Genomic DNA, 23,963 nt, shown 5'->3' on the forward strand with positions numbered 1-23,963 from the left:
GTATGAACTCTTTTCATTTAAACAAGATATCTGTATCCTGTTCTTGTATTTAACTGAATCTAAGAGTAAGAAACTAAAATAATATTAAAATGGAATCAACCAGCGATAGTATAAATCCTTTATTAATAACATCCCCTCTTGATAGTAGAATAAAAAATGATGATTTAGTAGATGACCCACCCTCAAGAAGTGTCAGTCCAGTACCAGATGATGAAAGGAATATCAGAAAAGAAGACTTTTCAAGTTCTGTTATGGATAAAAATTCTACATCAAGTGATATTTATGACCAAAATAAAAATAGTCCAACAACAAAAGGTATTATTCACGAACAAAGTTATTATAATAATGAAGGTAATGAAAATACAACCAAAATTCGAGAGGAATTGGATTATATTGATGCTAAATTAGAACTAAAACTAGCAGGGATTAATGCAAAAGTACTGAAAAAAAAGAATAAAATACTAAACAAACAACTTGATCCTTCATTTAATGGAGAAAAAAAGAGAGTCCTTGTTGCAATTCAGTCCAATAAAAATAAAAGAGATCAAACAAAAGAAATATTTAAAAGAAAGAGAAGAGAGAAGATAAGCCGTTTCCTTCATTTGACAAAGACAAATTAATTAAAATTTATTGTTCTTCAACAGGAGTTAACTCACAAATTGTTGTCCAAACTTTTCCTAAATATTTTGGATTATCACTGATTTTTCCTTTTACAACGAGTTGGTATTTCTTTGAAGATAATGGTGCGACAACAACACTTCTTTGTTGTTCATCCATTTCTTGAAATTCTTGTGCAGTCTTACCTATAAATTTTTCAGCACAAGATTCTGATATATATGCCCAATGACTATCTCTATTAGACTCAGCATCTTCTTGAGTTTCATATAAAAGGGCATTAGTTTTATAACAAACTTTTCTTTTTGTATCCTTGCATTTAGGACATTTACAATTGTCTTGTTCTATTTTTTTCTTACACGTAGCACAACCTGTATAAAAACAATTTAATATTTGGATTCGTTGTAAATAAGCAAAAACACAATAAGTCCTGTCTATTTTTGAATTATTTATTTGAACATCATTAATGTAATCATTCAAAGAAAAAATAGTAGCTGTTTGAGAATGTATTTTTCTACAATGAGGAGGAGAGACAGAAATAAAATTAGTGTGTGCTGCATTTTTTCTCATCTCAATTAGTAAATTATATTCATCTTGAGAAAATCCATAAGACATATTTGGTGGCATATCATCATACTCTGTATCTTGGCATGCAAGGTGTTGAGGAATATCCTTATAAGAATTTATAACTTTTAAATAACTACCTTCTCGAATGATACAATAACGTCCTTCTGGTTGGTGATTGATGTGACACCTTCCAAGTAAGAAGACTGTATCTACTTTAATATTTTCTTTAATCCATTGATTCCATTTGCAAGAAAAACACCTTACAATAATAGAACGTCTAGAAACATCAACAACTCTCATTTCAATTTCTTGAAACTTTCCTCTAATACTAGAGGAAATCCTTTCGTTTTCTATTTCTAAACAGAAACAAATAAAATTTGCATCATTTAATAAATTTTCACAAAAAGTAAAAGGAAATATTTTATTGATGTAGAGGATAATCAAAGGAATTTCTTCTTTCGAAGGACTGTAAGTAGATTCATGATAAAACTTTATTTCACTTTTCATCATTTCTGATGACTCTTTGTCTTGGTATGGATTTAATTCTCTTATTTGTAAATTTTTAAATGTCCATGTCTCATTTTCTTTCATTTTATCATAACAATCATCTACTTGTTTATCAAAAATTACTAATTTCACTTCATCCCCACTTTTATCTTGAAGAACAAATATAACAATTGTTCCTTTAGTCCCATCACGTTTATGATAATTCTTTTTAAATGACTTATAAATTATTCTTCCAGTATATTCTTCCAATGGGACAAATTCTCTTTTTTGAATATTATTACTTGACATCTTATAATGTAAAGAAAATCTATTATTTTTTGATAAAAAACAATTTTTTAGTTTCTTTTTCTGTTATTTATTTCGAACAAATGACTACTCCTAACCCTTCATTTCTTCCTATTCCATCATTAAGTTATACTCGTCCTGAAATCTTTTTACCTTTGCACTTAAGCCATTCTTCTTATTTTGAATCATATATTAAAACATTACCTTTATCATCTATTTATGATGCAATAGAAAAAAGATTTGAATGGTATCGTAATGTAATGAAATCTCAATTTTTTACTTATGAAAATGCAACGACATTCTATCCTATTCAATTATTTCACAAAGACATTCCCTTTGAGGATTGTTTCCCAAACGAATCAGATATACCATCTGACTATGTATCTTTTTACTTCTTTAGAATATTTTTTTCTAATTCTATTCTTCATCTATCTTTCTCACAAATTCATGAACTTTTTGTATATCTTGAAACAGCTCTCTTTCTTATTCATCTTCAATCATATCCTCATCGTATACCGTCGCTTCTACAAAATCAACAAATAGTTATTTTGGAAGATAGTTCATTCTATTACATCCCATTTGACAAAGTTATGCCAATGGTTACTTCAAGAAGATATCAAATGAAAAATGGTTTACTTAAAGTTCCTCATTCTGAGTCAGACATTATACTCTCTTGCTTATTTTTTAATGTACTCCAAACCGATAAATTTTTAAACATCCAATTGCCAAAAGAATTAGAACCTTTAAAACGTTTAATCAGTCAAAAAATGAATTTGTTCACTCTTCGTTCTCCTTGCGAACTAACATCTTTTGGTTGTGGTTCAAAACTAACTGCACAAACATTAGATGAAAATTTAAAGGTATTACCATTATGTATGTACAATATTATTTTTAATATGAAGAAAAAGAGAAATGTTACCTTTGATTCAAGACATCAGATTGGTATTTTCTTTTATCACTTTCAACTCCCCCAACAACAATTAGTTTTATTCCTTACTACTTATATGAAGGAAAAGTTCGATAAAGAACATCAATTATATTATTACTTTAGGCATTGTTATGGCTTAGAAGGGTCTAAAATTACTGAACCAGTTTGGAGCTGTCTTGACGTAAGAAGTAAAGAAGTTGGTCTAAATCAGTTTCATGGTTGTCCGTTCGACCTTACTAAACACAACGAACATGACCTTAAAGAAATTCTGGTTAATTATCTCAAGGATTGGGAAAAAGTCCCACCACACTATGACATAGAGGACGTTGACAAGTACTTTCCAACTGAACAGGGAAAAACCATCAACACCATCCTTGATCACTCAAGACATTTTTGTTGTGAAAGAGCTTGTGAAACTCTTTTTCAATTCACCACTTCGAATTCAGTGGAGATCACTCATCCTAACCTTTACAGTTACCTTATCTATCCCTTTGTTTTTCCTACACAAATTAACCAACAACCAAACTAACAGAGGAGATGCTCTTTTATTTCCTATATTCAAATTATTACTTTATTACTAAAAAGTCTCATTCTCAATAAAAAACCAAGAACTTATTAAACACAAAGTGAACCAAATGAATGAAAGAGAAGCTAAATCAATGAGTAATCGTTAAATAAAAATTTAATATGTAGTAGATTATAAAAGATGGTACCTTTCTATTCAAACAAATATATCTTTTTTATCTATAATAACTCTTCAGCATGTCTAGAACCTATAAATAATCAAAAATAAATTAATAATGAATGAATAAAAACAAAATTGTTATATAAAATTGAAGAATTTTAGTTATTCCTTTAAATTATCTTAATTTAAGTACTAAACTTTTTCATAGATTGTGACTTATTGAATCTTTCATTTAATGTATAAATGTTAATGTATTATTAGAAAGATAAATGAATAAAAATTATCAATAATAATCATTAATAAAAATAGTGAAAGAAATACTCAAAGAAAAAATAATAAAACTGTTATAAAAAGAATAAAAACCATATAAAGAAAACAAAATAACCACTAACAACCAATTAGAATCGCTTAATTGAGAACGTAGGCGATTTTTTGATGAGTAGATTTCTTTCCTTTAATTCCTTCAGTTGGTTTTGCAACTTTCTTTTCTTTTTCAGTTAAAATAAGTTCAATGTGGCATGGGCTGCTTGAGAAGGAGTTAATACTTCCATGAGCTCTATAAAGTCTTCTTCTTGATGAACGAGCTTCTTGAACAGCAATATGACTAACTGTTAAAAGAGCAGTGTTGAGTCCTTTAGCCTTAGCATTATCAACTGCATTTTTAAGGAGTTTAAGAATGAATTGGGCTGATTTAACTGGCCATCTTCCAAATGCACAATTTAATCCTTTGCATTGAGCCTTACGTCCAACTCCTCCATTATGTTTTCTGAATGGAACAATTTCCTTCTTAATAATAACGTTTTTAAGGAATTCTTGTGCACGAGAAACCTTCATTCCTCTAATAGCATCGGCAGTTTCGTAAGTATTCTTGAAGTGAACCTTAAGGTTATCACCACGAGCTTGAGCAGCTTTTGCAACATTAACTGGTTTAGCGCAATACTTGACCATTTCTACTACAAGTGGTGTTTACAGATATTTTAGTTCTTTTGTTCCACCCTAAGGGTTCTTATTTATTTCTTTAGTTAATTTATTATTTAATTTAAAAATTTGTTTTTCTTTTTTATGCTTTTGTTATTTATTTCTTTTTCAGAAATATGTTATCTCAAAAAAAAAATAATTAAAAAAATTGAATAAAAACAATTACATTAAATCATCAGTCTTTTCATTTGCCTGACAAAAAACTGGTGGTAGTAATTGATAATAATAGGACAACATACAAAAGCTTATTAGAAGTATAACCAATTTCTCAAAGAAATATAATAAAATCTAGGATTATTTTAGTTAATTACTAGTAAATAGGGTTAATAGATAAAAAGAACTCAAAAAGGTTTTGAAATAGAAAATGCCAGCACAAAAAGGAAAGAAAGCTAAAGTAACAAAGAAAGTAAGTAAGAAACAAGTCAACAAAGCACCACATGGAGAAAAGATTAACTATGATGACATGGATGAGGAAGAACTTCTTAAACAACTTGCAGCAGAAAATGAAGCTAGAGAAGCTGCTAGAAAAAAAGAAGAAGAAGAAAAAAAGCCAGAAGAAAAACCAGAAGAAAAAACAGAAGTAGAACCTAAAAAGGAAGTTAAAAAAGTTGTTAAGAAAAAAGTTTCACCTGCTGAGTTAGCTCGAAAGAAAGCATTAGAAAAATTAAAGAAAGACAAAGAAGAAGAAGAAAGACTTCAAAAAGAAGAAGAAGAAAGAGAAAAGGCAGAAGCTGAAGCCTTAAGAAAGTATAAAGAAGAAGAAGAAAAAAGAAAGATTGAAGAAGAGAAAAGAAAAGCTGAAGAGAAATTAAAGAAAAAAGAAAACAGAAAGAAATTACTTGAAAACGAAAAAGAAAAAAGAAGACTTAAATATTTGGCATCTAACTCTCATGTTATCGGATTAGAAAATCCAGAGTTAGTAGTTCAGGAACGTGAAGAAAAAGAACTTGAAGAAAAAACTATTGACAGTATGAAAGAAAAAAAGAAGTACCAAAAGAAAAAACCAAAAGCCCCAAAACCACAAGAAGAAGTTGTTACAGAGGAACCACAAGAAGAAGAAATTAAAGAAGAGGATATGGAAAATATGGACTGGGAACAAATGATGGATTTAGAAGAACAAAAAGAACAAGACATCAAAAATAAACAAGAGCAAAAGAAAAGAATTGAAGAAGAACGAGCTGCAGAAAAGAAAAGAAAGGAAGAAGAAGAAAAACTTAGAAAAGAACAAGAAGAAATGGAAAAAATAAAACCAAAATATAGATCACCTATTTGTTGTGTGTTAGGACATGTAGATACTGGTAAAACTAAAATTCTTGATAGAATGAGAAGAACAAATGTGCAAAGAGGTGAGGCAGGAGGAATTACTCAACAAATAGGATCTACATTCTTCCCATTAGACTCAATTGAAAAAATGACAGAAAAAATGAAGGATAAAACTAAATTAAAATTTAAAATTCCAGGATTATTGGTTATGGACACTCCAGGTCATGAAGCTTTCAATAATTTAAGAAGTAGAGGAACTAGTTTGTGTGATATTGCTGTTTTAGTTGTTGATTTAATGCATGGATTAGAACCACAAACAATTGAATCCATTAATTTATTAAAACAAAAGAATACACCATTTGTAGTTGCATTAAATAAGATTGATAGATGTTATCAATGGAAAGAAACTGATGGAATGCCATTTAAAGAAACATTTGCTAAACAAAATGAAGACACAAAACAAGAATTTGAAAATAGATTAAAATCTACTATTACAGATTTTGCAGCACAAGGAATTAACGCATGTCTTTATTATGATAATAAAGATATTAAAGAATATGTTTCATTAGTACCAACATCTGCTATTACAGGAGAAGGTATTCCAGATCTTGTTGCTGTGTTGATTGCTATGACACAACGATTAATGTTAGAGAAATTAACTCCAACTGATTCTCTTCAAGCCACTATTATGGAAGTTAAAACTACAGAAGGACATGGTACAACTATTGATGTTATTTTAGTTAATGGATTTTTAAAGAGAGGAGATAGAATTGTTGTTTGTGGAATGAATGGACCAATTGTCACACAAATTCGTGCTTTATTATTACCACAACCTATGAAAGATCTAAGAGTTAAAACACCTTACATTGTACAAGATGTTGTTTGTGCTGCACAGGGTGTAAAGATTAGTGCACAAGACCTTGATGGTGCAATTGCAGGATCATCTATTGCAGTTTGTAATAATGATGAAGAACTTGAAGAAGTTAAAACAGAAGTACAATCAGAATTTGAAAAATTCCAAGTTAGTGTTAGTGAAAAAGAAGGTGTATTTGTACAAGCATCATCACTTGGATCACTTGAGGCATTATTAAAATTCCTTAAAGACTCAAAAATTCCAGTTTCAGGAGTTGGTTTAGGACCAATTTTCAAAAAAGATGTTATGAAAACATTAATTATGAAAGAGAAAAATCCTGACTATGCTATTATTATGGCATTTGATGTTACAGTAGATAAAGAAGCTAGAGACTATGCAGCAGAAGAAGGTATTCTTATATTCACTGCAAATATTATTTATCATCTCTTTGATCAATTCAATGAACATATGAAAAAACTTGAAGAACAAAAAAGAATTGCAGCTGAAAATGCTGGAATTGTTGTATGGCCATGTATTGCAGAAATATTACCACAGTATGTCTTTAATGATAGAAACCCAATTATTTGTGGTGTAAAAGTATTAGAAGGAACAATGAAAATGGGATGTCCAATTACATTACCATCAAGAAATAATATGGATCTTGGAAGGGTTACAGGTATTGAATTGAATAATAAACCAGTTGAAGTTGGAAAAACTGGAGAAGAAGTTTGTATTAAAATTGAACCATTCTCACCATCAAGTGTGTTTACATATAAAAAACATTTTGACTCAAAAGATAAGTTGTATTCAAAAATATCAAGAGAGTCATTAGATTTATTAAAACTTCGATATGGAAAAGAATTGACTCAAGATGATATTCAATTATTAGTTAGATTAAAGAAAATGTTCAACATCTTTTAAATGAACTTTTTCAATTTTGATTTTTTTTATTTTCAAAAAGAAAGGAACTTTTAATTATGAAAAACAGTTTAAAAAATGGGACAAGAAGTTACTAAACCACAAATGAAAAACGTTATTCCAACTGAAGTCATTGAGACATTAAAGAAAAATAAATTACCAGAAAAAGAGTTAATACAAAAGATTGAAACACCAAATATATTAATGCCAATCTTATTTGAATACTTCTTTAAAAGAAAAGCATTCATTGAAGAACGACAAGAAAAATTATTAGTCAAAATGGAACGAGTTGAAAAGATGAATAAATTGTGTTTAGGAATGGCTGTTGAAGCACCTAAAAAAATGGACGGAATGGTTGAGTTACCAAATAAAGTAAAACAAGCAATAGACTCATTAAAGCTAATAGAAAAACGAATTCATATAATACAAGAACATACTAAACAATTGAAAGTAACATTTATGTTTATAAAGAAGAATGTATTACAATAAATAAAAATTAATAAATTCTTTTATTGTTCCATTGGTTCCATTTCATCTTCACTACCACTTTCATTACCGTCTTCATCCATATTTTTTTGTTTCTCCATTAAACCATCTACTCCTAATGCACTTCTAATTTGATTTTTAATTTCTGGATTTAATTGTATTTCTTCCATTTGGTTGTCATTTTCTGTTTCATTAGATTGAACAGTTCCATCAGCAGAAAATGATATAACACGACCAAGTTCTTCCGGTTTTTCTTCAACCATTTCAATATGTTCTTCCTTATCCCAATAACATGGGAATAATGTTACTCTTGGTTCTGAAAGGGTTCTTGTAATTTTTTCTGGAACAAGCATTTCTCGTTTAACAATATCAATAGTAGGGTCAATACCTTCAAATTCATTATTAACATAATACCCAATTCTACAAAACTCTTTGTCTTTATAGGAAGCAGAAATTAGTATTAATGTATTTCCTAATATCTCATCATCTGGTAATTTACTCATATCAATTGGTCCTGTAGTAATAGTAAACTTATTTAATCCAACACTTAATGGACCAACAGCAATATCTTCTAATATTTGGTCATATTCGTTTGAAAAAGAAGACCCAACATAAATAACTTTAATTCCAATATCCTCTTGTAATTGTTCACTAACATTTATATATATTTCAAAGCTATATCCATCGTTCATTGTAGATGGGTTTGGAAAAAGAGAGTTGATTTTAGTTAATGATGCCATTTAATTGATTTAAAAGTAATTTGTTTTTTTGAGTTTTTTTCTTTCCTTTTCTTACAAAAAAAGATAAAAATTTCATTTTTTGTTATTCTTTTAACAAAATTTTATTTATTTGTTATATATAACGATATATTATTCATTTTGTAATAACACTAGAAGTCGAGTAACTGGGTATTTGGTTGTTGGCTTAAAGAAGTCTATTGTTGGATATTCTGACTTCTTTCTTTCATTGTCCCAAGTTATAATATTTGAACTAAGTTTCTTTGTCACTTTCATTCCAAAAAGGCCATGAACTCCAAAGATAAACTTATTTCTTTTATTGAAAATAAGTGTATCATAAATGGGTTTATGAGAATGGCAAATAAAATTAAACTGATCCATAAACTCAGTAATAGAAAAATCATCCACATGAAACCAGTCATTGAAAAATAAGGTGTCTACATAAAATCCAATTGGATTCATTTCTTCAATAAAGATTAAAAAGAACACTTTTTTTTTCTTATAAATTGATTTATATAAATAGTTCTTTGAAAATCCAAACACATCAGAGTCAAATAAAATTGTAACATTTTTAGAATTAAAAGAAAAAGGAAGTTGTTCCATTAAATAAAAACTTTTGTTTTTATTTAGTCTTTTTTTATTTTAAATTAAAATATACAATCAGTAAAATGATTTTTATAAGATTTTAATTATTATTGTATTTTATTATTATTTATTTGTATATTTTTTATTTTTTTTTTGTGTATTTTTAAGATTTGTATTTGAAAATTTAATTTGTTATTTTATATTTTTGTTATTTATTTAAAATTAAATTGAAGTATTAATTAATGAAATTAAATAAGACGATATAAAGCAAATAAACCAAAAGAGAAAATGAACAAAAATAATTTCAATGAATTGAAAGAGTATTATAAATAATAAAATGATTGAAACATTTGTGGTATTTTATTTGTTGAAATTCATTATGTCGTATGATAGTAATGTCATTTTATTCATTATTAGAATTGAATAAATATGATATAATGTAAACTGAAAATAATATATAAAATTCATAAATAATTAATATAAAGAAGAAAATTAAATAATGATGAATCAAGAATGATGAATTATGAAATAAAAGAAATAATAATTAATAAAAATAATAATGATATTAATAATGAAACTGTTAGATAATATTTAGAATAAAAATAAATAATAAATAAAGAAAAAATGGATTATAAAATATAACAAAGATAAATAGAAAATGAAGAAGAGATTATCAACAACTGAAAATAATAATTAAAATGATAATAATTAATTAAGGGTATTAATAAAATTGAATTTAATAATTAATATTAGTGTAAATAAAATAATAAATATAAAATGAAATAAATGAATAAAATAATAAATCAAATTTAATGAATAATAAAATCAATACAAATAATTAAATAAATAAAGAACATAACAGGAGAAAAGAATAATGAGTAATAGATAATAATTTATCATTCATTAAATATAAATAAATTATTTATAAATGAAATTGATATTACAAACTAATTTTGATAATTATATATAAAATAATAAAAAAGCTATTTATAAATTTATACTTTTTGTTTCTTTCATTGATACTAACTTTGAATATTTCATTCCTTGTTTGTTTGATGGTTTAAGTTACTATCTCTTTTTTTGTCAAAAAAAGGAGTTTATTTATTCTCTTCAACTGTTTGAAAAAGAGTAAGTCATTCTTCTTGGAAAACTCTTCACCTCTTAAATTATATGTTATTGACACATTTTAAATACTAAAGCAACTTTATGTTTCAGTTATATGACTAATGGATATTCTATAATTCTAAGTGTTGGACTCTTTGGTTTATAAGCTATTTCTTTAACACATCCATTGTACTTGAAAATACTTTGATTCAACTAAAATCATTTTGTGAAGAAAACACAAGAAAAAAGAAAGGGAATTCAAAAGACTTAAAAATAATAACATCTTTCTATAAAAAAAATCTTATTAAACTTCTTGTTTATTTTAGTTTCTTCTTAAAAAAAAGATGAGAAAATGATTTTATGATTGTAAAATTTCAACAAATTTCTCTTATTTAAAGAAACAAAAAAGAATGTTTTAAATAACAAAAAAATTACAAGCATTAAAGAAAAAAATAATTAAAAATAAATGAACTTGGAACTGAACTATTAAAAAAATTAAAGAGAAAAAATGAATCAACGACCAAGCACATTTCAACGTGAAACAACAATTAAATTAATTCTCATAGGAGAGTCTGGGGTTGGTAAAACAAGTTTATTATTACAGTTTTCTGATGAGAAATTTTCAAAAGAAGTAACAACAACTGTTGGAATTGATTTTAGAATGAAAAGAATCGAATGCAATGGTTCTCCATATAAATTACAAATATGGGATACTGGTTTGTTTTTTTGATTAGTGTAATAGACTTAATACTAAGATATTGTTAGCTGGACAAGAACGATTTAGGACTATTGTTGCTTCATATTACAGAGGTGTTCTTGGTATTGCAATGATTTATGATGTTACATCAAAAGATTCTTTTGACAATATCGCATATTGGTCAAAGAACGTTGAAGAAAATGCTGATGAAGGAGTTAACTTAATATTAATTGGTAATAAAAGTGATCTTGAACAAAATAGAGTAATTTCTACTGAACAAGGACAAGAGCTCGCTGATAAATTAGGTATTCCTTTCTTAGAAACATCTGCTGCTAGTAATAGTAATGTCAAAAAAATGTTCATGACTCTTGTTGAAGACATTCTTAATGGAAGAAACCAAGGAGGTAATATCCGCTCTACTCAAAGAGTTGCAGTTTCAAAATCTAATGAATCTTCCCAAGAAGGTCAAAGTGGCTGTTGTTAATTGACTTATTCTTTCATTATTTTATTTAAATAATAAAGAATAAATTAAATTATAAACTAAAATTTAAATGAAAATAATTTAAATAAAAATTTAAAAATACATAAAATAAATTAAATTAATTTTGTATTAATCCTTTTAGCTAACAGTTAAATAAGAACAATTACTTAATCTAAATAATTAATATTTTAATATAAAAATAAATAAATGAATAGAAAATAAAATAATGTTAAAAGAAATAAAAAATACAAAGGAGAGTAGTCTGAATTGAGTTAACCTATAAAGGCCCTTACATATCTCACTGATGCTTAAAAGTCCTCTACCCATCCCAAATCCATGAAACCATTTTAAAAATGATTCACTCGGATGAATTTCTATTAAGTAGTGTAAGCTTTCGCCTACCCCAATCCTATTGGGCAATCGGACATCCTCAGACCTTCCCCAGGGTAAAAGATAGTAAAAATAAACCCATCTCTCCCCGAAATGTAAGCTTCCCTTGTATATATTTTTAAGATTTTATTATTTCCTTTTATATTTGAAGGGTTTTATAAAATTCTTATTTGAAGTTAATGTTTTTACTTTAAAAATAAAGAAAATTGTAAAAGAATAATAATTAATTAATTTAAATAAAAGAAAATCAAAAGAATTGTAAAAATAAAAAATATAAGTTCTTTATATTATAAAAAAATTAACAATTATAACAGTAAAAGTACTATTGTAAATATCATAGAATTCAAAATAGAAATTGTTGAACTTCGGGAATTGTATGATATTTCTTTTACACATTTACCTGATGAACAAATAAGTCCATTCCTACAAGAGCCACACCTTGGACGACATCCAAAAGAGAATAATGGATTAATTGTATTAGATTCAGTACATTCAGTATGTTGACAATCAAAAGATTCAATATCACATTCCATTACTTCTCTTTGCTTTTTTGGAATAAGAGTGATATTTTTAACATCAAATATTGTTCCTGGTACTGTTGTAAATGTGAGGGCGATAACATTTAAATAACCATAACAGTGTTTTGGTATTGAGAGTTTTACTCTAATAAAATAATGAGTTTCATCTTTCTTTGTATTTAATACTTCAACTGGAATATTTGTATTACAAACAAAAACTGCATCAAGAGCACTTTTCCCAAATTGGTTTCCATGTCCTAATGTTGAGAATGCGTATTTAGGTAAATTACCTTCAACTTCCATTTCTACCATTACTAAAGAAAAAAGTTCATACATTTTAATTACTGTTGGATATCCAAATCCAAGTGTTGTTCTTTGGTTTTCAGCAACAAAATGAATTGATTCATCTGTATCAATTAATCGTTTTATTGAATAATCCATATTAACCTGATTAAATATCCATTTAAAAAATACATTTTGTTCTCTTGAAGTAGAATTTATATAAACTTGTGTTGAAGGCATAAATGGACATGAATCCACTTTCCTAATAGTGAACTGTTCTTTTGCAATATATAAACCAATTGAATTTAGATTAACATTATTAACATTACACATTCTTCCATCTAATGAAATTAATTTTATATTAACTAAATTGTCTTGTAATGGAACAATAAAACGGCCATTAGGTTGTGATAGATAATCATTCTCATCAATAACTATTTTCTCTATTAATGCAACACTATTTAATATTTGTAATTCTACAGTAGTTTCATTTTTCTTAAGAGTATAAAGAAAAGGTGGATAATGAAAATTACAATCAGCTTGTCTAACAGTTACTTGACTGAACACATAATTAGATTCTAAAGTTGAAGTTGATATTAGTTTAAATAGACTATCCTTAACTATAATCATTCTTGAAATATCCTCTTTTGTATAAGGACATTCTTGTTTAACAGAAAAGGTACCAACAACAATACAATTAAATGGTGTTTGAGAAGGTCCTGTTAATTCTAAACATTCTCCACATCTTGATATAGAGTGAGACACTTTATGGATCATTGACACATCTTCATAAATCCAACACTCCATCCCAAAACTATGTCCAATAGATTCTTTTTGATAATTTGGAATATCTTTCATACAATCTTCATTTATAGTTATGTATTGTCCAATCCCTGTAAGTTCAGAAATATGTTTAGCGTTTGAAATAAAGAAACGGTTCTAAAGTGATGTTAATTTTGTTAATTATATAAAATTTATTACTATTAAAGAACAAACTATACATGGATCATCTTGGGCAGAAACTTTGCACAGAAAAAGATAAGTTATAATGGCATATAACGTGAACATAGATTGAGTACTATCAGTTATTAAAAAAATAAGTTCTTTTTACTTCTACATAGTAGTAGTTCTTATTTTTATAATCTCTAAACATTGTTTTTCTTACTAAATCCATTTAACGAATTCTATTTTAACCCTTACTAAAGTAAGAATATCGTTTCACTCTGTTAAATCATTCGATATTTCATAATTTATTATAAGAAAATGTTAATTCTAAACCCTCGTTTATGACACCCATCTTTTTGTTATTTATTGATATAATTGTCTCTCTTCTCAGGGGACAGTTTGTTCAATCTTTAGAAATATTTTTTGTTGAGAGTCATCATTTTTTATATTTCGAATTAAAACTATTTTTAATTTGTTTATTTATCTCAAAAAATAAGAAATATTCATTTTTTTTTCCTAAAAATATAAAATAACTTTTATTCCTTTTGTTATGATAGAATTATTTTAATTATTTTGTTTCACTTTCACTAGTTTTTGGAATCTTTTGAATCTTTGTTAGATTAATTGAATCAAAATAAAAAAAAAGAACTGGGCAATCATAACAAGAGTTTTGATAATAAAAGTGTTTTAGAGTAAAAGCAATAATCATAATTATTTCAACACCACTTACACAACAGTTTTACCAAATCGGATATTGAGATGGAGTTTCTAATTTAAATCAAGAAATAGTTTATAATTTTTACTTTTTGTATTTTTTTTCTTTGTTGTTTGATCTTTTTATCAACATTGATTTATTTATTACTACTCTTAATGTCTGAGTGAGACATGAAAAATTTAAGCAAACAATGATCAAAAATACATAGTTCAATTGAGCTATAAAAAATAATTTATTAAATTAATTAGAATCTTAGTTGTACCTCTTTAAATACATTACTTACTTTTACTGTCAATAATAATTCTTACAAACGATTTACATGGAAAAAGAATCAGATATGTTTTGACACTGAAGTTTATCTTGTAAAATTATTTTTATATAAATGAGAGTTTACATTTTTTTGTCTATTAGTGACAGTACTTGTGGTGATAGATAAAAATTAAGATTAATATGGTTAGTTTTTCAGTTCTTTTCATTTGAATAAAAACTCTATAAATCTATGACTAAATAATTTATTCGTAGGTATTTTTATTGTTACTAGTTTTTATTTTTCGAATGAAATTGTCTTTTTTCTAGAAATTATCAAATGAGTTATATAATTATATTTAACTACAATACCATAGTTTATATATCTTCTCATTGTTGTGTTACTACTAAAAAGGTACTTTCTAATGAAGAAATAGTACTATTACCACTTCATCTTTCTTTATAGACTCTTCGTTATATTAACTAAAATAGGTTTTGGTGTAATAATCTATATTAAGTTTTTATTTATTATGTATCATATTTTAATTAATACCAGAAAATATTTTATAAAAAAGATTTTCAAATAAATTAATTCTATTTTTATATCCCAAAAAATGAAAAATAAAAAAATAAAAAATTTTATTTGTGTTATTTACAAAAAAAATGAGTTAATAAATAACTCTATTTTAATGTTTTTCATAATAGTACATAGCCAAAAAATAATCAATAACAAATTGTATAAATTATAATACATTAAATTAATAATTTAATTATTTTATTTTTAATTTAATGAAAAACAATAATTATAAATATCAATAACAAATTCTTTCATTTTTATTATTATTTCTTATTTCTTATTTCTTTTTCATTTTCTTCTTGTTTTATCAATTGTTTCATTCATGTAAAATTGAAATTTGATGATAAATAATCAGTTAAGAATTATGTTGACATTTTTAAATAAATCAATTTAAAATTGTTTTAAATGTTTCAATTCATTAAAATATATTAATTTATCATTTTTATCATTTGAATAGATGATAAATGATGTTAATGATCAATTAATGAATAAATATTATCATTAATCACTTGTTTTGTTGAATAAAATTGAATATGTTCTATTTCTATCTTTTTTATTCATTTTATATCATTTATTATATTTCTCATTTAACTTCTAAAAGAGTGTTATTTATTTAAAATAAACTGTTGTTCAATAACTATTCATATTAATGATGTTATAAATTGAAATAATAATATTCATCAGTGTTGAAGAAATTCTGTATTTTTTTAAAGAAACAATAGTATTTGTATTGACTTATTTAGATGATAACACATTATTTAATCTTGTTATTAGATTTGATATTATTGATTGATTAGTATTACTTATTCAATGAATGAACTTTTCTAGAAAATCATTACAACATTGATTGGATAGTAAATTCAATTATAAATTTGTTATGAAATCTATGATGAATATGTTAGATATAATTTAATCATGATGATTTATATAATAATTTAAAATGATTTGTAAATCAATAAGAAGAATATAACATTCATTGATATTTAATAATGATGAAATTTGATTTCAATAATGATTTGATATAAAGAAATATAAAGTTATTATTCATAATACATTTAATGATGATTAAATCAAAAGTAATTGAATAAATACAAAATAATCAATAATTCTGATGTGTATTAATTTTATTTGTTTATTTAAATATTTGGTGAATATTTTAAATATCAAATCAGTAATTATTGATGTATTTTATTGTTTATTGTTTATTATATTTATTTTTGATTGTATTTTATTATTAAAAATTGTTTATATATTGTTCTTATATTTATTTTATTTCAATGATAATAAACACAATATTAATGAATAAATTATAATATATATAATTCAGTTTTATTAATTAATAATTTATCATTGATTTAATACTAATTTAATGATTTAATTATTATTGAATAATATAGTTATTTATATATTCATTCAACATGTTTATTATCTATTCTATTATTTAGATTTAGTATATTTGAAATTAGATATTCATCATATTCATTCATTATGTGATTTCACATTTTTATTAATATCTCATGTTATTATTTTATTAAACATCTTGTTGATGTTAGAAATTGATGTGATTGTTTAGAATATTTCATTTCTTCATTATTTCATTTATCAAATAATGTAATATTTAATACAAGAAATGATAATAGAGAGAAGTTGAAAAGATAATAAATAATAAAATCAATAAAGAATGATATAATTCATAACATTAATAATTTAATTGAATAAATTAGAAATATAAAGAGAAGAATATGATAATAAAACTAATATTTGTGATATTAGATATTTAAATAGATTAATTAATAGATTATCTGATTTTATGAAAGTTAATAATGATGATAATGAAACAATTACAATATGGATTCAATAATATTAATATCATTGAAATAATTAAATTGAAATAAAACAAGTGTATTTGAAAATATTATAATCAAAATAATAATAATAATAAGAAATAAATATATACTACAAATATCATTAATACAAACAATAAAAAATAAAGAAGAAAGAAGATAATAATCAAGTATTCAATACTTAAATCGAATTGTTGTTATGAAGAGAACATAAAATAAGAATGAGTTGTTAAAATAAAATAAAGTATAGAAATAATAAATCAAACAGAAAAGAGAGAAAAAGATAAGATAATAGATAAAGAAATGGAGTGATAAAGAAAATAATAACAAAAATAAAGAAATTTAACAATAAAAGAGAAAATAAATAAAATAATAAAATAAATAAAAATAAATTATTATTTTATTTTTATTATTTATTATATTATTATTATTATATTTAACTATTTCATTATTAATTTCATTATAATTTATTATTAATATTTAAATTATTTCATTATGATATTTAATTTTATTATTATTTCTTTATATTCTATATCTTTCATTCATATCACATTACTATATCATTAATTATATAATAATATTGTGTTTCTCATTTATTGTAATAATCTATTTTTAATTTTGTCACAATTTATCATTTTTATTAAATACTCTCTGTTTCATGACATTAATATTGTTTGTTTATTGGTGTTACTTAATTGTGGTAATTTAAAAATACTTTCATTATTTTGAACTCTTTAAATATTTAACATAAATTTATAAATATTTAATATTATAAATATCAAAACAACACTTAGAAATGAGAAAAGAAATGATAGAATAAAAGATTAACATAAACAATGAATCACATGAATGATACAAATAGAATGATATATAAAAGAAATCAGAAATAAATAAAACATTAAATAAGTAAATATACATTACAGATATTAGAATATATTTAAATACAACATAATCATGTTTTGATATTTGATAAAATGAATGAGTATAAAATATATTAAATGAACAATGAAATAGAACAACACTATCATATGTTACATTACTGATACAGAAATAATTAATAGAGAAACAACAAATAATCAAAATAGAATAATAAGAATACAATAATTGAATGAAAATAAAAAATAAGAAGAATATTTAATGAACAATCTATTCAAAATGATATGAAACAATTAACAATTAAATTAGATGATAAAAGACACGATAAAACAATAAATGAAATAGAATATAAAAGAGAAAATAAAATAATTATAACAGAAGAAATAATAACAAAGATAATAACTAAAATGAAAGAACAGAAACAAATAAAAAAAAAGAATAAAGAAAAGAATTATTACATAACACCATATTTTAATGAATCACAAATACAATCTACTAAATATGAAGAATTACATAAATATAATGATAAATAACAATGAACAACAACTAAATGATAATGATATGATAAAAAGAAAAAAGAAAATAATAATAAATAAACAAAATAAACAAATGATATAATAATACATAGAAATAAAGAAAGAATAAATGAAATTAAAACAAGTAATAGACATACACATCTTTGAAGAGAATAAATTGATAATCAAATATCAAATATTTTATTAGATAAAATCAAATAAATATAATAATATAAATACATGAATAGTTATAAGATTGAGAATAACAAAGAACAACAATAACATTAACAACTTTAAATGATAATAATAATGAAGTTGAACAATTATATGAAAGAAAAGAAGTTTATACATCTATTACACAAACTATAATTAAATAAATTAATATTAAATTAATTAAAAGAAGAAATAAATGAAATAGAGAAAAATAAGAATAAAATAAGAATAAGAAGTAGAATTAATAAACAATAAAGAATAAAATAATAAATAGAGATATTGTTAATCTCACCAGAACAATGAACAATATAAAATAAAATTAATAACACTTAATTATCTAATTTTTATAATTAATTGTATTTTCATTTATATTTCACTTTCATTTCTATCATTATTATGTGATATTATCATTAATTATGATGAAATGTTTTGTTATTTCTTATTTTTATTATATTCTATTTTCTTGTTTTTATTATTGTTATTTAAAACAATAAAAATGAAATGATGTTTATTATAATAATAAATAAAATGATGTGTTATAAATATATATTTAATTATTTAATCTTATTATTTTAATCTGATAATTATTAAATTAAAATGGAATCAGTGATGAACAATCAATTAATTAAAGAAGTAGTAGAAACACTTCCAAATATTCAACAATCAATTGATGATACTACTAAACATTATCAATATTATTTAGGATGTATTAAAAATGAAATATTTGAGAAACAAGATAATGAAACATATGAACAAGTTATTGAAAGAGGAGAAGGAATATTTGATAGAATAGATGAAGTAGTTAGAAGAAGAAGAATAGTAATAGAAAAAGGACAAGAAACAATAAATAAAATAGAAACAATTAAGAATCAAATGAACAAAATAATAGAAGAATTTAATGATGATTCAGAAATAGTTAATAAAGCTAAGAATGAACTAATAGATAAAATCATTCATATGGAAGAAATGGATATGGAAGATAAAATTAAGAAATTAGAAGAAGAAATTAACAATATTAAAATAAGATTTAATAAAAAGAAAGAAGAATGGTTTACACAATATAGTGATTATTTAGAGAGGAAGATGAGAAAAGAAGAAGAAGAAGAAAGATTAAGAACAATGAAAGGAATGAATACGATGGAAGAAATGAAACAAATAGAAGAATGGACAAATAGAAAAGTATTCAATATATTATTTGATTCAGATATTGATGATTGGAAATGTTACACAACAGTATTTGATCAAAGAATAATAAATAAAGAACATCTCATAATTATTATTGAAGATACAAATGGAAATAAATTTGGAGGATATGTTAATTCTAAAATTGATAAAGTTAATAATCACATAAATGATCCAAAATCATTTGTATTTTCATTAGAATCAAAAGGAAGAATACAAGGAATGATGAAATTTGATATTAAACAACCACAATATGCATTTTATTTACATAATCAAACACATGATTATTTGTTTGGATTTGGAGGTGGACATGATATTGGTATTTTTAAAGAAAATAATAAAACAGAATCATATTGTAAACAACATTCATATGAATATAAAGGAATATCAAATCCACTTTGTGGAAATAAATATTTCACACCACAACGAATTATTGTAATTGAAATGAAATGATTTTTATTCATTGTTGTTTATTTGAAATATAAAAACTAAAAAAGAATATAAAATAAAATCAATAAATGAGTATGAACATTTCATCTATCAATCAATGAAATGATGAATATAAAAATATTCATATTTCTTTCTTGTTTTATTTTATTTGAAATAATCACACCCAATGGGGGTGTTAATTTAATAAATAATAAAAAGAAATAAGAATAAAAGATAAATAAAAATATAATAAAATATTTATTTTATTCTTTTTTATTTATTTTTTATTTTATTTATATTATTTTATATTTATTTATTTTATTCTTCTTCTTTTATCTTTATATTTATTATATATTTCTTATTTTATTATTTATGTTATATTCTTATATCATTTTATTCTTATTTTATATTTATTCATTATTATTTATTTCATATTAACATTGATAAATATCAATACAATATATAATAAATAAATGATATAAGATAATCAACAATAAATAATAATAATAATAAAATATAAACAAACAATATAAACAAATATAAAATAATAAAATATCATCTAATATAAAATAATAATAATAATAATAATAATAATAAAGAATAAAAATAAGAAATAAATGATGTTTAGAAAAGGTCACGAAATTATGCATTTTATTCGTATTTATCATTATATTATTATATTGATTTGTGAATTTGTTCATTATTTCATAATTGTTGTCTAAATGTAATGAATGTCTTCATTGTTTGATTAAAACATGGTGTTTATGATTGTTAGATCATTGAAATGAATTATCATGTTGCAAATTAATTCTTGTTAAATGTTTAAAAGATAAAAAATAGTAGAAAATATTATTAGATGTAAATATTTGTGATTAAATATGAGAAGAACATATTTGTATATTATTAGTTATATCTTTCTAATTCGATATCTGTATTAAATGAATATATCTGTTGATGAAATTGAAATTGAAATAAAATAAATATAAAAAGAAAATGATAAAAGAAAGAATAAAGAAAATAATAAGAAATAAATATAATGATTAATGATAAAATTAATGAGTTATTATCATAAATGAAAGTTGAAGATGAACATTAAATTCATTATTATTAATTATAAATGTTTAATTTATATTGCATATTAAATAGTCATTCTTCATTCTGTATTAGTGTGTTGATGTTTAAATTATTCAATTTGTTATTATCATATCATCATTTCATTGACACTTCTTATTTATTATCTTTTTATTTGTTTCATCATTTAACTCTTGTTTGATATGATAATATAAATAATTTACATTGTATATTATCATCATTCATCATTGATAATCATATGTGATATAATTTAATTTTCATATCAATAATTATATCATTTAAATAAATAAATAATAACATCTGTTAACATATCATTATGACATCTCATCAATGTGATAAATGAAATGTAACATATTTACTCATTAATAACAATACGATTGATATTCATATTTATATATTCATTTTTATTCATAACTAACATTATAAATTTGAATTAACATAATGTTCTTCTTTATTACATTTCATAATGATATTTTCACATTAAAATAGATTTGATGGTAAATGAAATGAAATAAAGAATAATATAAAATGAACACAATTATGAATAAATATACTCAACAAATCAATATACAACATACTCAATACAACAAGAAGTTACAAAGTGACGACTGATTGTTATAGATTTATTATTTTACCTACTTTTTATTTTATTTTATATTTTATAATTTTAAGAGAAAATAATACAAAACAGAATAATCTATTAAGCAAAAAAATATATTACACTATTTTCATTTGAGCATTTTATTTAGATGCATAATTTCTTCGCTTATTTTGTTCCCTTATTTTCTTGTTTAATTATTGTAGAAATTAACATTATATAATTGTAAAAATGATGATATCCATTTCTATTCAATTTTGATGATTGTTTAAATGAAGATAATGAATGAAGAATAAATATGATTTGAGTGATTTATCATTATTCTCTCTTTATCATATTTATATTATTATTAAAAAATGAATATGATAATAAATATTCTGAAATATCATTATATAATAAAAATTATTCAATTACATTTCTTGAATAATGCGTATTTTTAATATTTAAAATACTTACAACATTACAACATCTCATTTCTACTCAGTTATGTTTTTTTAATCGAAGTATTACAAAAATCATTTATATTAATATAATGATTGTTTAATTTTAAATCATTTATATGGTTATTTTCAATTATTTCATTTTTATTTATTGTGCTATTTCAAATGCTACAAATACTTCCTTATTACATAATTTATTACTAAACTGATTTATTAAGAAACTTTTGAATGTATATCCATTCTTTTAGAAATATCATTCACCACTTTTCATAAACAAAATATAAATAAATATAAATGATAAATACTCAATATATAAATCAAATGAGATGAGATAGTTAACTCATTAATAACAATATAATAAAAATAAGAAAATAGTTTATTAAATAACAAATGATGATATAAATTATGACATTTATTCTTGGTTTCAATAACTAAATAAAAAGATTAAAAACATCAAAAACAATGATTAAAATAATAAAAATAATCAACAATATAATAAAAAGAATGAATAATTCTAATTGCACATAAATAATATCAATAATTTCTAAATATAGAGAAAATTGGAGGGCAATTTAACAATTTTAATAAAGTAAATTTTCCATTAATTTTTTTGTCAGGATAATTTTAAATTGTAGTTAGTTTATTTCTAAATACTTTTCAAATAGAATTTTATAACTTTGTCTACATAGTTTCTATTAATTTCAATTTCATGAACAATATTATTTGATAACAGTAATTTGATTGAATTATAGTTTAAATTCTTAATGTTATTTTATTCTTTTTACTATCAAAGACAAACATATCAATAACTCTTTTCTATTACATCATTTCTAACTTTTTATTTTTGTCTAATTCATATAATTAATTTACAGTTCTAATTCTTTTATTATAAGTAACTATTAAATAATGGTTTTACTATTTAATTAATTTGTTGAATTAATTAATAAATCACAGAAAAGATTATCATTATACGGCTCAGTTGTAATTATTTATTTCTAATACATTATTGTTTATTATATAAACCTTAAAATTATGTATTTGTTAAACAATTATTAAGTTTTACTGTTTACGCACTAATATTATCCTAATACTGAAATTAAATACAAAAATTAATTGAGTTACAAATATCATTTTAGAGTATACTAGCAGTTATTGATTAAATAATAGTAAGAATTATCTTAATAATATTTGAATAGTGTTATCTGTAATTGGTATTATCTTAGTTTTTAAGTTGTTGTCAAAACAATACATTAAATTCTTGATAAATATTAATTAGAGTATTAGATTACAACAACTATTAAACTATTCTCAAGGTTATTGTTTTCTGTAATAATAAATTAAAAAATCTTGAAGAAATAAAAATAATTATGAAACAAAAAATAGAATGACCAAACGAAACGATAAAGTATAAC

The 23,963-nt window shown here is 23.0% G+C and overlaps 9 protein-coding genes across 9 annotated transcripts, besides 57 other annotated features; 4 read left to right on the forward strand and 5 right to left on the reverse strand.

Moving 5' to 3' along the window:
- Window positions 1-89: 89 nt before the first annotated feature.
- Window positions 90-620, forward strand: EDI_190820 (uncharacterized protein; the record flags this gene model as incomplete). The annotated part of the gene is made up of 1 exon (XM_001733819.1): window positions 90-620. One exon carries the CDS (start codon window positions 90-92, stop codon window positions 618-620), a length of 531 nt encoding a protein of 176 aa, XP_001733871.1.
- A 7-nt stretch (window positions 621-627) lies between these two features.
- On the reverse strand, window positions 628-1,977 carry EDI_190830 (uncharacterized protein; the record flags this gene model as incomplete). Its single annotated transcript, XM_001733820.1, has 1 exon — window positions 628-1,977. One exon carries the CDS (start codon window positions 1,975-1,977, stop codon window positions 628-630), a length of 1,350 nt encoding a protein of 449 aa, XP_001733872.1.
- Window positions 1,978-3,676: 1,699 nt separating this feature from the next.
- Window positions 3,677-3,737: a sequence feature (AT_rich).
- A 122-nt stretch (window positions 3,738-3,859) lies between these two features.
- Window positions 3,860-3,895: a sequence feature (AT_rich).
- A 100-nt stretch (window positions 3,896-3,995) lies between these two features.
- EDI_190840 (60S ribosomal protein L17, putative) lies at window positions 3,996-4,535 on the reverse strand (the record flags this gene model as incomplete). The annotated part of the gene is made up of 1 exon (XM_001733821.1): window positions 3,996-4,535. The coding sequence occupies one exon, from the start codon at window positions 4,533-4,535 to the stop codon at window positions 3,996-3,998; it is 540 nt and encodes a 179-aa protein (XP_001733873.1).
- Window positions 4,536-4,593: 58 nt separating this feature from the next.
- Window positions 4,594-4,672: a microsatellite.
- A 19-nt stretch (window positions 4,673-4,691) lies between these two features.
- Window positions 4,692-4,724: a sequence feature (AT_rich).
- A 205-nt stretch (window positions 4,725-4,929) lies between these two features.
- Window positions 4,930-7,602, forward strand: EDI_190850 (eukaryotic translation initiation factor 5B, putative; the record flags this gene model as incomplete). Its single annotated transcript, XM_001733822.1, has 1 exon — window positions 4,930-7,602. The coding sequence occupies one exon, from the start codon at window positions 4,930-4,932 to the stop codon at window positions 7,600-7,602; it is 2,673 nt and encodes an 890-aa protein (XP_001733874.1).
- Window positions 4,940-4,986: a microsatellite.
- Window positions 5,093-5,151: a microsatellite.
- Window positions 5,223-5,399: a microsatellite.
- Window positions 5,748-5,796: a microsatellite.
- Window positions 7,603-7,677: 75 nt separating the features above from the next.
- On the forward strand, window positions 7,678-8,088 carry EDI_190860 (uncharacterized protein; the record flags this gene model as incomplete). Its single annotated transcript, XM_001733823.1, has 1 exon — window positions 7,678-8,088. The coding sequence occupies one exon, from the start codon at window positions 7,678-7,680 to the stop codon at window positions 8,086-8,088; it is 411 nt and encodes a 136-aa protein (XP_001733875.1).
- Window positions 8,084-8,113: a sequence feature (AT_rich).
- Window positions 8,109-8,825, reverse strand: EDI_190870 (histone chaperone asf1, putative; the record flags this gene model as incomplete). The annotated part of the gene is made up of 1 exon (XM_001733824.1): window positions 8,109-8,825. The coding sequence occupies one exon, from the start codon at window positions 8,823-8,825 to the stop codon at window positions 8,109-8,111; it is 717 nt and encodes a 238-aa protein (XP_001733876.1).
- A 55-nt stretch (window positions 8,826-8,880) lies between these two features.
- Window positions 8,881-8,947: a sequence feature (AT_rich).
- Window positions 8,948-8,954: 7 nt separating this feature from the next.
- Window positions 8,955-9,425, reverse strand: EDI_190880 (uncharacterized protein; the record flags this gene model as incomplete). Its single annotated transcript, XM_001733825.1, has 1 exon — window positions 8,955-9,425. One exon carries the CDS (start codon window positions 9,423-9,425, stop codon window positions 8,955-8,957), a length of 471 nt encoding a protein of 156 aa, XP_001733877.1.
- Window positions 9,424-9,479: a sequence feature (AT_rich).
- A 25-nt stretch (window positions 9,480-9,504) lies between these two features.
- Window positions 9,505-9,625: a microsatellite.
- Window positions 9,626-9,854: 229 nt separating this feature from the next.
- Window positions 9,855-9,908: a sequence feature (AT_rich).
- Window positions 9,909-9,943: 35 nt separating this feature from the next.
- Window positions 9,944-9,980: a microsatellite.
- Window positions 9,981-9,989: 9 nt separating this feature from the next.
- Window positions 9,990-10,157: a microsatellite.
- A 5-nt stretch (window positions 10,158-10,162) lies between these two features.
- Window positions 10,163-10,258: a microsatellite.
- Window positions 10,259-10,292: 34 nt separating this feature from the next.
- Window positions 10,293-10,407: a sequence feature (AT_rich).
- A 550-nt stretch (window positions 10,408-10,957) lies between these two features.
- Window positions 10,958-10,979: a sequence feature (AT_rich).
- A 40-nt stretch (window positions 10,980-11,019) lies between these two features.
- EDI_190890 (GTP-binding protein ypt2, putative) lies at window positions 11,020-11,692 on the forward strand (the record flags this gene model as incomplete). The annotated part of the gene is made up of 2 exons (XM_001733826.1): window positions 11,020-11,227; window positions 11,277-11,692. 2 exons carry the CDS (start codon window positions 11,020-11,022, stop codon window positions 11,690-11,692), a joined length of 624 nt encoding a protein of 207 aa, XP_001733878.1.
- Window positions 11,693-11,707: 15 nt separating this feature from the next.
- Window positions 11,708-11,729: a sequence feature (AT_rich).
- A 3-nt stretch (window positions 11,730-11,732) lies between these two features.
- Window positions 11,733-11,814: a microsatellite.
- A 48-nt stretch (window positions 11,815-11,862) lies between these two features.
- Window positions 11,863-11,937: a microsatellite.
- Window positions 11,938-12,270: 333 nt separating this feature from the next.
- Window positions 12,271-12,350: a microsatellite.
- Window positions 12,351-12,360: 10 nt separating this feature from the next.
- Window positions 12,361-12,390: a sequence feature (AT_rich).
- Window positions 12,385-13,947, reverse strand: EDI_190900 (uncharacterized protein; the record flags this gene model as incomplete). The annotated part of the gene is made up of 2 exons (XM_001733827.1): window positions 12,385-13,818; window positions 13,876-13,947. The coding sequence occupies 2 exons, from the start codon at window positions 13,945-13,947 to the stop codon at window positions 12,385-12,387; spliced, it is 1,506 nt and encodes a 501-aa protein (XP_001733879.1).
- Window positions 13,830-13,867: a sequence feature (AT_rich).
- A 315-nt stretch (window positions 13,948-14,262) lies between the features above and the next one.
- Window positions 14,263-14,365: a sequence feature (AT_rich).
- A 393-nt stretch (window positions 14,366-14,758) lies between these two features.
- Window positions 14,759-14,786: a sequence feature (AT_rich).
- A 116-nt stretch (window positions 14,787-14,902) lies between these two features.
- Window positions 14,903-14,923: a sequence feature (AT_rich).
- A 371-nt stretch (window positions 14,924-15,294) lies between these two features.
- Window positions 15,295-15,598: a sequence feature (AT_rich).
- Window positions 15,599-15,611: 13 nt separating this feature from the next.
- Window positions 15,612-15,657: a microsatellite.
- Window positions 15,658-15,734: 77 nt separating this feature from the next.
- Window positions 15,735-15,808: a sequence feature (AT_rich).
- Window positions 15,809-16,283: 475 nt separating this feature from the next.
- Window positions 16,284-16,304: a sequence feature (AT_rich).
- A 181-nt stretch (window positions 16,305-16,485) lies between these two features.
- Window positions 16,486-16,637: a microsatellite.
- A 16-nt stretch (window positions 16,638-16,653) lies between these two features.
- Window positions 16,654-16,686: a sequence feature (AT_rich).
- A 4-nt stretch (window positions 16,687-16,690) lies between these two features.
- Window positions 16,691-16,850: a microsatellite.
- A 167-nt stretch (window positions 16,851-17,017) lies between these two features.
- Window positions 17,018-17,095: a sequence feature (AT_rich).
- Window positions 17,096-17,180: 85 nt separating this feature from the next.
- Window positions 17,181-17,349: a microsatellite.
- Window positions 17,273-17,376: a microsatellite.
- Window positions 17,377-17,418: 42 nt separating this feature from the next.
- Window positions 17,419-17,597: a microsatellite.
- Window positions 17,598-17,725: a microsatellite.
- Window positions 17,726-17,941: 216 nt separating this feature from the next.
- Window positions 17,942-18,119: a microsatellite.
- Window positions 18,120-18,373: 254 nt separating this feature from the next.
- Window positions 18,374-18,534: a microsatellite.
- A 61-nt stretch (window positions 18,535-18,595) lies between these two features.
- Window positions 18,596-18,754: a microsatellite.
- Window positions 18,651-18,844: a microsatellite.
- Window positions 18,815-18,910: a microsatellite.
- A 45-nt stretch (window positions 18,911-18,955) lies between these two features.
- Window positions 18,956-19,077: a microsatellite.
- A 38-nt stretch (window positions 19,078-19,115) lies between these two features.
- Window positions 19,116-19,160: a sequence feature (AT_rich).
- Window positions 19,161-21,054: a repeat region.
- Window positions 21,055-21,394: 340 nt separating this feature from the next.
- Window positions 21,395-21,458: a microsatellite.
- Window positions 21,459-21,512: 54 nt separating this feature from the next.
- Window positions 21,513-21,554: a sequence feature (AT_rich).
- A 202-nt stretch (window positions 21,555-21,756) lies between these two features.
- Window positions 21,757-21,810: a sequence feature (AT_rich).
- Window positions 21,811-22,152: 342 nt separating this feature from the next.
- Window positions 22,153-22,184: a sequence feature (AT_rich).
- A 261-nt stretch (window positions 22,185-22,445) lies between these two features.
- Window positions 22,446-22,518: a sequence feature (AT_rich).
- A 110-nt stretch (window positions 22,519-22,628) lies between these two features.
- Window positions 22,629-22,704: a sequence feature (AT_rich).
- Window positions 22,705-22,820: 116 nt separating this feature from the next.
- Window positions 22,821-22,955: a microsatellite.
- A 30-nt stretch (window positions 22,956-22,985) lies between these two features.
- Window positions 22,986-23,093: a microsatellite.
- Window positions 23,094-23,400: 307 nt separating this feature from the next.
- Window positions 23,401-23,502: a microsatellite.
- Window positions 23,503-23,878: 376 nt separating this feature from the next.
- Window positions 23,879-23,920: a sequence feature (AT_rich).
- Window positions 23,921-23,963: the final 43 nt, after the last annotated feature.

Source organism: Entamoeba dispar, genomic scaffold, assembly GCF_000209125.1.
Source record: "Entamoeba dispar SAW760 scf_1105229457801 genomic scaffold, whole genome shotgun sequence".
In the NCBI taxonomy this organism is placed as follows: domain Eukaryota; phylum Evosea; order Mastigamoebida; family Endamoebidae; genus Entamoeba; species Entamoeba dispar.